Source organism: Myotis davidii, unplaced genomic scaffold (assembly GCF_000327345.1).
Source record: "Myotis davidii unplaced genomic scaffold, ASM32734v1 scaffold32, whole genome shotgun sequence".
NCBI classification, from domain to species: domain Eukaryota; kingdom Metazoa; phylum Chordata; class Mammalia; order Chiroptera; family Vespertilionidae; genus Myotis; species Myotis davidii.
The window spans coordinates 6,190,908-6,205,207 of NW_006286587.1; the positions used below are offsets into that span (position 1 = coordinate 6,190,908).

General features: G+C 39.0%; 1 protein-coding gene across 6 annotated transcripts in view; it reads left to right on the top strand.

The window, feature by feature from the left end:
* PLCB4 (phospholipase C beta 4) overlaps positions 1-14,300 on the top strand; it is a 356,763-nt gene that overhangs the window by 313,279 nt on the left and 29,184 nt on the right. For all 6 annotated transcript variants that reach the window (XM_015560271.1, XM_015560270.1, XM_015560269.1 and 3 more), the window contains 8 exons: positions 402-543; positions 1,177-1,261; positions 1,571-1,695; positions 3,498-3,549; positions 5,646-5,748; positions 7,697-7,861; positions 10,670-10,874; positions 13,518-13,606. In XM_015560271.1, coding sequence (XP_015415757.1) covers positions 402-543; positions 1,177-1,261; positions 1,571-1,695; positions 3,498-3,549; positions 5,646-5,748; positions 7,697-7,861; positions 10,670-10,874; positions 13,518-13,606 — 966 coding nt within the window. The remainder of the gene's footprint in view (positions 1-401; positions 544-1,176; positions 1,262-1,570; positions 1,696-3,497; positions 3,550-5,645; positions 5,749-7,696; positions 7,862-10,669; positions 10,875-13,517; positions 13,607-14,300) is intronic.

Below are 14,300 nucleotides of genomic sequence, written 5' to 3' on the forward strand. Positions count from 1 at the left end.
GAGTCACTGTTTTGACTTTGTGCCTCCAGTCATGAAAATAAGAATAATTAATACTGCTATGTATATTTTATAGTATTGCTGTGAACCTCAATATAGTTTATTGAACATTTTAAAGTCCCTTTGAAAATCTAATAAATGTCCTAAAAGTGTAAGATAATCCTTTTGGGTTATTTGGAACTACAATGTATATTAACATGCCTTATTTAAATGAGGCATGCGGCCCGCCGGCCACAAGTGTGACATGCTTGCTTTATTGTAATTGAGCCAGGAGAGAGTCTTTATTTTCAGTGTGTGTGTGTGTGTGTGTGTGTGTGTAAATTATCGTCAGTGAGGAAGTCTGTAGCATATCCCTGTGAGTCCTGAAGTCACCAACGTGTATGTTCCCTCCACTGTGCTCATAGGGCCTGGTTACCGTAGAAGATGAGCAGGCATGGATGGCATCTTATAAATATGTAGGTGCTACCACTAATATCCACCCGTATTTGTCCACAATGATCAACTATGCACAGCCGGTAAAGTTTCAAGGTTTCCATGTGGCTGAAGGTAACACCAAAGGTTAAATGCTACTGCCTTTTTTGTCTGCTTTGCTGTTGTTACACGGATGAGCTGTGCTCTCACTTGTTGCCATTTCCTTTTCTGGGTATGAGGCCTGTTCCACCTCACCTTATTTTTGTTTCACAGACCACATGTCCTTGGCATGTGGTGGCATTTGTGTTGTCATTCCCTACGTCTGCCACAAGGTGGCTCTGAGGGACTGGACTTGTTAACACTCAAAGAGCATATCCTCTTGCATTAAATATACTTCATAAAACCTCTTTTCACCAAAAGATCATCTCCAGAAATGTGTAAAGTATTTTACAATATTTCCTAATTATTTCTGGGCTAAAGAAGCCATCATCATCATCATTATCATCGTCATCCAATATTCATATTTCATGGGTGGCTGTGTGTGGCAATTGTGTACATATAATCTGCTTAATAACTCCACATTTAATTCATCCCCCCCCCCTTTTTTAAGTCAGCTGTCTATCCATAGGATGTTAATGAAAGTAAGAGTTACTGATATGATAATGGAATGTCTGCCTGCAAAGTCTCATGGTTCAGGGTATAATGATATTTATTGCTTCTCTGTCCTTCTTTGGGGGTTTCTGAATGCATCTTTGCTTTTCTTTACAGAACGCAACATTCATTATAACATGTCTTCTTTTAACGAGTCAGTCGGTCTAGGCTACTTGAAGACACATGCGATTGAATTTGTGAAGTATCCTTATGGAATGAGTGGTGGGTGCACCTTTGGTTTGACGGGGATCTCTAAAGTAGATAAGTGGCTGGTGCATTAATTGTGGTTGTAGAGCTAATAAAATATTATGTGTGAAAGACCACAGTGCCCAAATGTGAATTGTTTTCTTAATCCACAAAGCAAGCTGGTTTTTCTCTGAAAAATCATTTACAAATGTGAAATTTGCTCTCTGTCATTATTGATCTAGACCTTGGTTGTTTTAGTTCTTTGTTGTTTATTTATTGCTGCTGGAATAAGCTTTGTTTCTGTTTTCCTTAATAAGTTACACAGTTATAACAAAAGGCAAATGAGTCGCATTTACCCCAAGGGAGGCCGAGTGGATTCCAGTAATTACATGCCTCAGATTTTCTGGAATGCTGGCTGCCAGATGGTTTCACTGAACTATCAAACCCCAGGTAGGAGCTGATGTCCAGTGACCTCGAATTCCAGGAGAACCCTCTGACAGGATTGCCAATCAAGTTGCCATCACTTGGCTGTGGGCATTTTTTAAAGGAAGCAGACATATGGCAAAACAATGTGTTGAATTTGTGTAATGGTGAGAAAATAAAAACTCAAAATAGAGCAACAAAACAATGACAGAAGATAAAATATTTTGATTTAAATGGAATTTCTTTTTGTAAATGTCATGATTACTCTGCTAAATATTTTCCCCTATTCCATAATATTTCTAATTTTTCTCTTGATCAAATTTATCTTCATTTCCAGAAAAAAGAATTAAATGTGAAGAATTTGAGTATCTTTGTACAGTTACTAGGACTCATTTTTCCTTTGGAAAGTACCTTCCCACTGTTAACACTCAGCAGCTATCGATGACACCGTGGCACCTCACCATCAAAGTGCAGGATATTATGGGGTAGACTGCTGACATGCTGTGTAAATAGCTGTATGTTCTTAGAGGTATAATGTATACCTCAGTCCTTTAATGTGTACTCAAAGGCAGGTTTTAAATATATGATTTCACCTCTCCTGGAAAGAGAGGAGAGAACTTCTATAAATGCATAAGCAAATTTTAATGTTTTTTGAGGTTTGCTGATGAGCCTAGGATCACAATTTTAAGGTTAGAAATAGAAAAGTAATGGGCTCTAGATGCTTACCTAAAACAGATGAAAAATATGTCACAAAACCTATTCACTTTTTTGTGCTTAATTCCACAGCATGGCCCTTACTATTGGTAAAACAAAGCACAACAATGCTTTCTTGTTCAGTTCTTTGCTATATGAGGGTACCTTCCATGTTTCCCAATTTGGGGCATGTTCATTCTCTAATCTGCCTGCCACACTTTGAGAATCTCTCTTCACTATGTTTTCTATTGTCTGGACTGATTGACGGTCCTTTGACTTCCGTCCATTTGACATGAATGTGACCTGACTCTATTTCCCACCCATTGGTAGAATCTCCTCAGTGACCGGAAGTTGGAGTCATGCAGCATGCCCATCAGTCCAGTCCTTGCTACACTAAACCATGACCAGGTGCCAGGACAATCCGAGACTGTTTCTAGCAGAGACAAAATAACCTTATATCCTAAAAACAATGTTATATTCTCACTTATCAAAGGGTCCATTGTATGGATGAAATGATCCTAAGGCAGTTTATTCAGTAGGTCAGCTTATGTTTTATTCTGTAATGTTAGGTTTAACCACAACATTTTGAAGAAGGAAATTTTTCATCAGTTGACCCATTTCTTTGCTGTTGAAAAGAAAGAAGGAAGATTGTGTCTGCTCACAAGAGAAAACCATACGCCATGCCCTGCCTGTGTAGACCCCGCTAGAAGAATTCTCCTGAAGTCACTGATTTTTACATGATACTTACCTAGTTTATTTTTTAATGGAGTTTTATATTTACTCACAACCTACTGGGTATTTCCAGGGAAACCTTCCTCTGGGGTCATAAGGCATATCCTCTTCAACTCTATCATGTTGGACATCTGTACTCTCAACTCTACCTAAATTCAAATGTTAAAGCAATGCTAGGATGATCTCTATGAAAACACATTATATGTTTAATTTAAATTAAACACAAGGTCATTTCAACATAGGCGTGGGAGTTGTGTGTTTACACAGACACAGCAGGACCTTGCGATATTAAAAAGACCTTTCGGCCTAGGATCGGGATCTGGTTTCCATTGTGTAAAATCACCCCATCAAGGTCTGCTTTGTCTGGGGAGATGAGATGCTAAATTATTTTTGTCTCTTGACAGATTTAGCGATGCAATTGAATCAGGGAAAATTTGAGTATAATGGATCGTGCGGGTGAGTAATGTGATTTAAACTGTTGTCACCGTGTTCTGGCTCTCCATACCACAGCCATAATGAAACCATGTCATTTTTAATTAGAGACTGCTGAACTTAAGCTGGGTTTGAGGGATGGGAGGGAAACAAATGAAATCCCTGGATAGATTACATTTGCAAATATACATTCTTCATCTCCAGTTTTACAGGTGTGTGTGTGTTTTTTAATTTAACCACAAGTTAGGCAGTTTGTCATACACACTCTAGAGTTTAACTTTCTCATTTTAAATTCAATAGTAGAAATTGATATAATTAGGACAGACAGTGATTCCTGCTCATTTGGACATTAACTGGACATGAAAGATGTGTATGTAGCCCTAGCCGGTTTGGCTCAGTGGATAGAGCATCAGCCTGCAGACTGAATGGTCCCAGGTTCTATTTTGGTCAAGGGCACATGCCTGGGTTGCAGGCTAAAGCCCCAGTAGGGGGCATGCAGGCGGCAGATGATCGATGATTCTCTCATCATTGATGTTTCTCTCCCCCCTTTCCCTTCCTCTTTGAAATCAATAAAAATATATATTTTTTAAAAGATGTATATTTTACCTGGGACAAATAAAGGAATAAATTTTATTTAATATATGATGACATGATCGGTGGCGAGTTGCATTTAATTCAGATAGGAGAAAAGCTTTATCTTCTCTTCATTTGTTTGCATGTCATAAATAGCACTCTAAAATCAATGAAGCAAGTATAAAATAGGAAATGTTAATTTCACTAAAATGGTGAAAGATTAAATGAAAATGTAAAGTTAAAATTCTACAGAGATGAGAAACACTGTGTGGCCATTTTTTTCTCCATGCATCTTTCCCCAAGCAGCACTACAGGCAAATAACCCCAAACTGCTGCCCACAGAACTCTAAACTAACCCAATGGAGTATCATCCCGTCTGTAATGGATGCTCAGAAAGTTCTTGGCCTCTCTGGTTGAATATCTACTTGTCATCACAAAAAACAACCAGTCAAGATGGAAAGTTTCCGCAGCTGTTGGGTTCAGCGTGCACACTGCCACCTCTTCTTCCTGCCACGTGGTTCTCTGCCCGGGTACCTCCACAGGGCGGACGGCCCTATTGCCCGAATCACCCTCCACTTGCCATGGACTTAGGCCTGTGCCTGTGTCCACCATGCAGACTGGTGCCAAATGCATGTCCTGTGTCAGAGAACATCAGGCAGGACCAGCTTTCAGGAACTAATGCAAAATGGAACTAATTTTTTATTTTCAGGAACTAATGCAAAATGGAAACAAAGGGCTCCTTGTTCACAAATTATCAAGAGCTCATTTACTAGTTCTTAGTGGATTCCTTTGGTAGATTCTATATCCGTGATCTTGTCATCTGTGAAAACACGTAGTTTTAGTGCTTTCCAATCTGGATACCTTTTATTTCATTTTCTCAGCTAGTTACCCTGGCTAGAAATAGAGAAAGAATTACATCCTTATTTCCACACACCTGTAACTGAAATTTCAGATTTCCTTTGATTATTCACCCAGGAAGCGACTCACAATAATATCAGTGGCACCTGTGACTCTGTCACCAATGTAAATTACAGCTATTTTCTAACATTACTGTTGTCACAGATCTTCAGATTATTTTTATGCTTAGTAGTACCTTGAGTTATGGTAATTATTAAACTTTCCATTACATCTCATAATTTAATACAATAGTTAAAACATAACAAAGTAGAATATTATGTATTTTCTATGTTTTGATAATTCTAGCTTACTTAATTGGCTTTTCATTCCATTTTATTTTGTGCACGTAAGGGCAAGTATGTGGAGGGGTCCATGGCATAAACAAGTCCGAGAGAAAATTGTAGCGGCAGGAAGTCCTAGGTGTCCCTGGTCCTAGAATCTAGAGAACATTCCTTCTTCTCTGCTCCTCTTTAGGGTTATTCAGGGTTATTCTTTTCAATCCTTAGGAATGTTCTCTAGATCTGCCTAAAGGCATAGCTCCCAAGCTAGAGATGGGGAAAAGAAGGATTGAGTGTGCTGAGGAATTAGTGTTTTAGAGTTTGTAAATGCAACTGATAAAATACATTCCTTCTGTGCTCTTCTCCCATCAGGTACCTTCTCAAACCAGATTTCATGAGACGGCCCGATCGAACATTTGATCCTTTCTCCGAAACTCCTGTTGACGGGGTGATAGCAGCCACTTGCTCAGTGCAGGTAAGGTCCTTGCTCTTGACAGCACAGTATAAATGTGTAGGTAGGTGGCCCTGGAAAAGTCTCAAGAAGTCACATTTGAAATGTTTAATGTCAAGGGTTAAGATCCATGTGTAGTTCTCAAATTTGACTTGAAATTCCCCCTTTTTTTCTTAAGAGATACATATTTTTTTTTCTGCTAGTAAAAGTATTAGCTAGGTTTAGTGAAATTCAAGAGATAAATAAAGTACCTAATAAAGGATATGGAGCAACAGAAACTCGAATTCATTGTTGGTGGGAATGCAAAATGGAATCTACAACTTTGGAAGGCAGTTTGGTGATTGCTTACACAACTAAACATGCTTTTATCATGTGATCCAGCAATCATGCTCCTTGGTAGTTACTCAATGAATTGAAAAATATGTCTATACAAAAACCTACACAGGGATGTTTGTAGCAGTTTTATTCATAATTGCCAAAATTTGGAAGCAACAAGATATCCTTCAGTACGTGAATGAGAAAAAAAAACACACACACACACAAAACAAACCTGTAGTCCAGACAATGAAATATTAGTCAGTGCTAAAAGGAAATGAGCTATTGAGTCATGAAAACACATGAAGGAAACAAATGAACATTACTAAAGGAAGAAGCCAATCTGAAAAAGCTGCATACTGTATGATTTCAACTATATGATGTCCTAAAAAAAAACCCAACAGTGGTTGCCATGTGTTGAGGAGTGGGAGAGGGTGGGGAGAGGAATAGGCAGAGCACAGAGGATTTTAGGGCAGTGAAACTGTTCTATATGGTACTGCAATAGTGGAACACATCATGTTACATTTGATCAAATCCATAGAATATACAACATCAAGAGTGAAAATGTAATGTAAACTATGAACTTTAGGTGATAATGGTGTGTCAGTGTTTATTGATGCAACAAATGTACCACTCTGATGAGAAATATCCATAACGCAGAAGGTTGCATGTGTCAGGATGGGAGATATATGCAAACTCTCTTTACTTTCTGCTCAGAAAGTAAACTCTCTTTACTTTTTGCTAAATTGAACATAAAATTGCTCTAAAAAATAAAGTTTGTTAGTGGAAATACCCACTCTATTATTCCATTTCTACAAATTTCTAGAAAATACAAACTAAGGTATAATGACCAAATAGTAAATCAGTAGTTTCCAGGGGACAGAGCTGGAGGGAGGGATTGCTAAGGGGCACAAAGGAACCTTGGGGGGTGATGGAAATGTTTGTTGTCTTAATTGTGGTAATAGTTTCCCAGGTGTGCTCATATGTCAAAACATATCATGGTGCACTTTAAAGATGTAGTTGATTGTATGCCAGTTATACCTCAAAAACCGGTTTCCAAATTATTACATGATGGATAATATGAAAAAAACTGATAAATGGCTATAGTCATTTAGAAAGTAAATGGAAAATCATCTTTCCATAGCTTTACAATAATAAACAGAATTTAATGCTGGTCTTTACAAATATATAACACGTAGCTGACTGGTGTCAATATCAATAAAGAATACAGGCATTCCTTTTCTTCCTGTGTGTGTCTTTTCAAGACTTTTCAGAGAATTCAGTAAAAGTATGGTAAGGCAGCATTTTGGAGCTATGAAGGGATCTTAGGGCATTTAAACCCATCACTTCCTTTCATAGGTGTGGGCACTTAGATCAGATGAAGATACTTGGACACTATTTCTTTTTATTATGTGATTTGTATATATATTTCCCTTGTTCTTTTTCTAGGCAGTTCTCCAGGATAGTACCTCTGCCTAGAATAGTTTTTTGCATAGAGTAGTTGCTTAATAATGTTTTCGTTTAATAAGAAGTGAAGCCCTTCTTTCCATAAATAATTGAAATTTCTAAAGTTGAACAGAGATTATTACTTCTTGATTATTCTTTGCTTCTGATGATTACACAGACTTTACTCCTCTCTCTTGTCCTATTGCTACAGGTCATATCAGGTCAGTTCTTATCAGATAAGAAAATTGGCACATATGTAGAAGTGGATATGTATGGGTTGCCCACTGACACTATACGTAAGGAATTCCGAACTCGCATGGTGATGAACAACGGACTCAATCCAGTTTACAATGAAGAATCATTCGTATTTCGGAAGGTAGGACGTTTTCAATGTGCCAGAATCACTATGCTCCCTTAGGAGCCATGTTTTCATGCGTAGACACTGCATGATAGAAGAACAATTATTCAACCCAAAATGTCTTTTTTTTTTCCTTCTCCTCATGGGTTAGTGCTGTAGCTGTCATGATTATTGTTTCTGTTTGTCCCCATCCTTCTTTTGGCTCTTCTCTGCTTTCTGGAGGAACCCATCTCCTATGTGGCAATGCCTGGGCCCCAGGGGTGCAATCTGCTGAGAATGCATCCTTGCTTGTGGACACCATTGTACATGGGAGAGTTCTTCCCTGCCCTAGCAGCAGCTGGTAACTTGCACTGTTCCTTTAGCCAGGAGGGCAAGTAGTGTTTCACTATAATTAAGGCCAATAAATGTCTTCACATGAGGCAGTTGGTATTGTCCTGTGTCTCCAGAGAGTGTGATACCTGTTGCTACCTGCAGGTCTGTGCTTCATGTGCTACTTTGTATATTTTGGGTGTTTTTTTTAATACTATAATTTGATCCTAAGAACAACCGTAGCTATTCTCTTATGATTAAGTTTTTAACCTTGTAATTGTTTTTCACTTTGTTTTTCTTTTGTCAAATGAAAACATATTGAAAAATTCATTTATTAGCTGTGTCGTTTAAGAATGTCTGTTTCTCTCACTTTTTCTGTTACCCTGACCAAAATGGTTTCTTGCTTCTTTTCTAGGCACAGGTTTTCCAGGTGTTTCTGCTCCATTTGTGTGTCATGCAGCACAGATAATTGGTTTCTTGTCTTAATGCATAGGGATTATTCACCTCAGAATGGACCATCTCATTTACAGAAAGCTGTTTAGGGGAGATTGATGTAGGGACAATGAAACAGGTTATTTGGGGATTTAGGTTCTCCCTGTGATGTGAATACCATTATCATGCAAACCCCACACTATCACTTGCTCTACTGCTGTGAATGAGGGATAAATTGAATACACACCTGTGATCTTTCTTCTCTGTTTTTTTTCAATTTGTTATAGCCGGGTCTGTTGTCCTTTGGGCCAGTGTTCTTTGTCATAATGAGTAATCCTGATACATAGTTCTGAAAATTCAGAACTTTCACTGCAGAGGCTTTTTGTTTTCATGAGTAAGGAGATACCAAACTTGATTTTTATATGTGATACTAGAGGCCTGGTGCATGGATTTGTGTACCAGTGGGGTCCCTTGGCCTGGCCTGTGGGGATCGGGCCAAAACCAGCTCTCCGACATCCCCCGAGGGGTCCTGAATTGCAAGAGGGCACCGACCAGGCCGAGGGACCCCACCGTGCACGAATCCGTGCACCAGGCCTCTAGTATGCATACAAGATCTTTGGTTGATCTCTTCTCACCTTCCGCCCCTTCCCTCTGAGAGTCATTACTCTATTCCATGTTTCCATGCCTGTGGCTTCTGCTCCTGCACTGAGCATCTGCCCCCTGGTGGTCAGTGCATGCCATAGCTACCAGCCTGTTGGCCAGTCACTTAGGCTTTTACATGCATAGATTATTGGCCCCAGAAGCAAATGCCAATTCTGGATACTGAAGTTAAATTATCTATTATTGATATTAAACACTTTGTTTCCTTTTCTGTGTTATTGTTTTTATTCTTTGCAGTAATCTCACAAGTAATAAACCTCCATTCATCACATGAGGAACAATAGAGTGACTGAAGTTGGCTGAATTTTAGCTTTTTGCCTTTTCATCTTATTAAAGTTGGAATAAAATGATCACCCCTAGGCAGAAATAGGCAACCAATATATCATCTAACTTTAGACATTGTACTCAAATCAGTCCAGATATCCTGGATTGTTCTTAGCTACTAGTAATTAAAAGGCACTCCTGATAAAAAACAGCCTGACAGTTGTGGCTCAGTGGTTGGGCATCAGCCTATGAACCAGGAGGTCACAATTCAATGCCCAGGTTGCAGGCTTGATCCCCAGCAGGGAGCATGCAAGAAGCTGCTGATCATTAATGATTCCATCTCATTCTCCCTCTTCCTTCCTCTCTGAAATCAATAAAAATATATATATTTTAAAAAGCATTGGGTTTTCTTTTGTAATGTTGCTATTTTGTATCTGAATAGGGTTTCTGTTCTCTGAGCTCAGGTTTTATGTCCATTTATTCAGTTTGGGAATGGCAAGAGTAGATGTCTTGGTTCTATGTTAATGTTTCTAGCTGTCCCATCTTACACTACTTAATATCCCAAAATGTGTTAAAAATTGAGGAATACAAGAAAAAGGGGAGACTTCAAATTTATATATAAATTATATTTTATACATAAAGCTTTTCTTCAGAGACACTTTCTACATTCTTTTTTTTTTCCACCCCCCCCCCTCCCCCCACATTCTTAAGAACAGGCAGAATTAGATGCCAGAAGCAGCCCAGGTAGCAGACAGACCACCAGATTAGATGTCAAGAGTCCCGATTGCCAGGCCCAATTATCGCTGACTACCTCTGAGATGAAGGAAAGTCACTTATTTATCAGGGCCTCCTTTTGCTCATCCATTTCAATGGATGGGGATTGGGAAAGATAACAGGGATTGGGCTAGTGATCTTTCACATCCATCCCATCTAAAATTTTCATTGAGGTGATTTCCAGGCAACCTGCCCCATTGCCTTTCTCAATGGATTGGGCGCTGTGGCTTATACAGCTTACTCTAGGAATGTAGATTGATCATGGGTCCATTTTCAACCATAAAGGGGCCTTGAAGAGCAGTGTGGATGTGATCCTCATTCCTAGAATCGTGGTTCTTGGGAGCTGCTTTCCTAAACTCAGTGAAAAGTACCATTCTTCATTTGCAGGTAATCCTCCCTGACCTGGCAGTCTTGAGGATAGCAGTGTACGATGACAACAACAGGCTCATCGGCCAGAGGATTCTCCCACTGGATGGCCTCCAAGCTGGCTATCGACACATATCCCTTCGAAATGAGGGAAATAAACCATTATCACTGCCAACAATTTTCTGCAATATTGTGCTTAAAACATATGTGCCTGATGGATTTGGAGGTAAATTAAACATTTGGGTTCAGAATATGATATCTATATTTCTATATCTATATATTTTATCCATATATGTATATATCTACATCTATATCTACAATAATAAAAGTGTAATATTCTAATTAGACTGGAGGAAGCCGGGGTCCCAGATGCCGGAGGGAAGCCAGTGCCGGCAGCCGGGGGAAGGAAGGCCTACTCTTGCACGAATTTCATGCATCAGGTCTTTAGTATACATATATATGTGGCCCCAAATTACAAGATTATAAAATATTTTACCACTGGCTTAAGAAAACCTGTTCCTCCAGTGCTGCCAACCCTGGTAGCCTCAGGGTTCATACTAAAAGTGAAAGGGCAAGATTAGATTCTTTTTAAGGTTCTTTCTTATTTTTAAACATAATTTTATGTTATCAGTTTGTCAAATATGTTTGTGAAGGATATATTTTACACCATCATTCAAAGGGGAGGGAAACATAATATTGAAACATTGATATCGACTGGTATCACTAAAAGATTTAAATTGAACTCAACTCTCAACATGCCTGGAATTTCTTCCAAATCCACAGGAGAGTTCAATTTCCCAAAAAGAGATCTTAGTCCTCATTCCACAGCAGACCACCTTTGGTTTTCCTGAGGTGACCAATGGAAGGAATCTAAAGCTGGACCAAGTTACAGGATTTTGTTTAAACATAAATATATTAACATTTTATAAACTCCAACTAAGCCAAGAACATTAAGCGAAAACAAAGATTTTCAGTATTCTCAGAGTCTGTTCAGCAAAATGGACACAGTACAGCAGAGCAAACACATCAAATTAACCCACAGTTCAAACGCTGACTCCACTACTGGCCAGGTGACTTTGGGATAGTGACAGAACCTCTCAAACCTCTCATTTCCCCGCCTCTAAAGCAAACATACTAATACTACCTGCCTCATAGCATTCTTGCAGGATGCCCATCATTTTGCTATTGCCAGAGCCAGGCTCAAAAATGTGTGCATGCTTGTACGTGTGGCTCTAAGTACAGCTGTGATTTCTATATTGGAACACATCAGAGTTTGACTTGGGGAATTGGGGGTTATTTTGTTGTTTGATTGTAGTAATGCATGCTGCTCTGAGGGAAAGATTTTCTGCAAGTTGTCCTCAACTTTTAAAACCTGATTGCTGGTTCAAAAAGCCATGAGGTTTTTTCAGTCCCCAAATCCAGAGTAAAGCCTTCTTCCTTCCTCCTTCTCCTGTGTTTTATTTAAAAAAAAAAATTAAAAGAAGCCTATTAGAAGCGACAGCATATAGTAGAAGATGTGAGAGACATAAAAGAAGCTGAGAGAGGGTGCTGTGGGCCAGGTAAGTGGATTAGAAAGGTATTATAGCTACTCAGAAAATGGACTATGTAAGCAGCCCTTAAAAAATAATGTAGTTTATCTTGCCCAGTGTGAGCATCACCCATGCACTGAAAGGTCGCTGGTTCAATTCCTGGTCCGGGCACATGCCCAGATTGTGGGTTAGACCCCTGGTCAGATGCATGCAAGAGGCAACTGATTAATATCTCTCTCTCTCTCTCTCTCTCTCTCTCTCTCTCTCTCTCTCTCCCCCTCTCTTTTATTGACTTATTAAAAAATCAATAAAAGCATATTTTAAAAAATAGCAACAATGTTGCATTTATGTATTGCTGATATGGAAGTGTTTCTAAGATATGTGAAGTTTAAAAATAAAAAAAAAATAGGTGGAGAAAACTATAAATCCATATGGAGTTCTGAAAAAAATAAGAATACAAGAAATGGGTAATGGTAGTTACCCACTGAGTATAGAATTGGCAGGAGAGGAGATTTTTACTATTCATATTATATATTTGAATAGTTAAAATATATTATTTTATTATATTATTAAAATAACATTTTCTGTTATAAAAGGGAAAAGAAAAATTTTAACTGAGAAAATTTATCTTATGAATGTAATTAGGAAAGTGATTCTGCTAGGGGGAAATTGATAAACGTAATTTTTAAAATTTGTAAATTATGTACTGTTTTAAGGTAACAAGAATAATCATTCCTTCTATGGTATTAGTAAATTATGCAAAATTATATGAAATTCTATTTGAAAGTACTTGGAACTCTTCAAATGATGTTATATAAAAGATGGAATTTTACTGTATTGTTGAAACAACACTGGTGAAATACTTCATTTTATCTACCATGGGACAAAATTGGCTTTAAATATGCATTAGTGTTCTCTATCTAAAAATCAGCTTCGTGCCAGTGGCATCTACTATGCTTCAAGTACTTTTGATATTCATCATCTCACTGAATTCTCACCATATCCTGCAGGGTGGGTAGTATCAGTTTTAATTTACAGATTAAGAAACTAAATCTGGGGACATTAATTGACTTGCTCAAGGTCACACAAGTAAATAGTCAGGAACCTCAGGCAATGTACTGCCTGCTGTATTTGGGGAGAACCAAATTGAAAATCATCTGGCTTTACTTATTTCTTAATTTCAGCAAATAGCTCTGCTTAATGAACTTGTTTTATGTCCTAGGAGAAGGAACTTAGAGGGCACAATGTGAGTCCAGGATTCTGAATAGTGTATTAGCTGCATTTTCTTGGATTTTTTAGTAAAACAGAATTAACAGCTCAGTGTTCTATTCATTCCCCAGATATTGTGGATGCTTTATCAGATCCAAAGAAGTTTCTTTCAATTACGGAAAAAAGAGCAGACCAGATGAGAGCTATGGGCATTGAAACTGTAAGTAGCAATAATCAATTAAAGACAGCAAGTGGGGAAGTTTAGTTGACCAACAGTGATTAAAAGAGCAAGACAAAGTGATAAATTACTATAACAGGTTCAAAGAAGGTTTTTGAAATGGAATTTATCAATTCACCAAAATGTTTCAAAGGTCAGTGAAAGGGTAGCATCTTATCTAATAAAAGAGAAACATGCAAACTTACCATACTTCCGCTACACCCACAAGCCATGCCCACCAGCCAATCAAAAGAGAGTATGCAAATAAACCCAACCAAGAAGGCAGCGGCCATGGACCTGGAGTGAACAGGAGGCTTGGGTTGCCCCTGGCGATGGAGGAAGCCAAGCTTCCCACCTGCCCTGGCCAGCTGTGGGCTCCACTCAAGGCTATAAAGTTTCAATTATAGAAGATAAATAAATTCCAGATACCTGCTTCCAGCCGCTGTGGCCTCCGCTCAAGGAGGGTCTGGGAACCTGGGTTGCCCAGAGCTGTGGCCAGCCGACAAACAGCCATCAGCCACTCACCCAGGCTGGTCAGGCACCCCAGCAGGGACCCCCACCCTGAAGGGGGGGTGGCCAGCCTGCAAAAAGCCCTCAGCCCCTCACCCAGACTGCCCAGGAACCCCAGTGGGGACCCCCACACCGAAGGGTGTGTGACCAGCTGCAAACAGTCATCATCCCCTCATGCAGGCTGGAC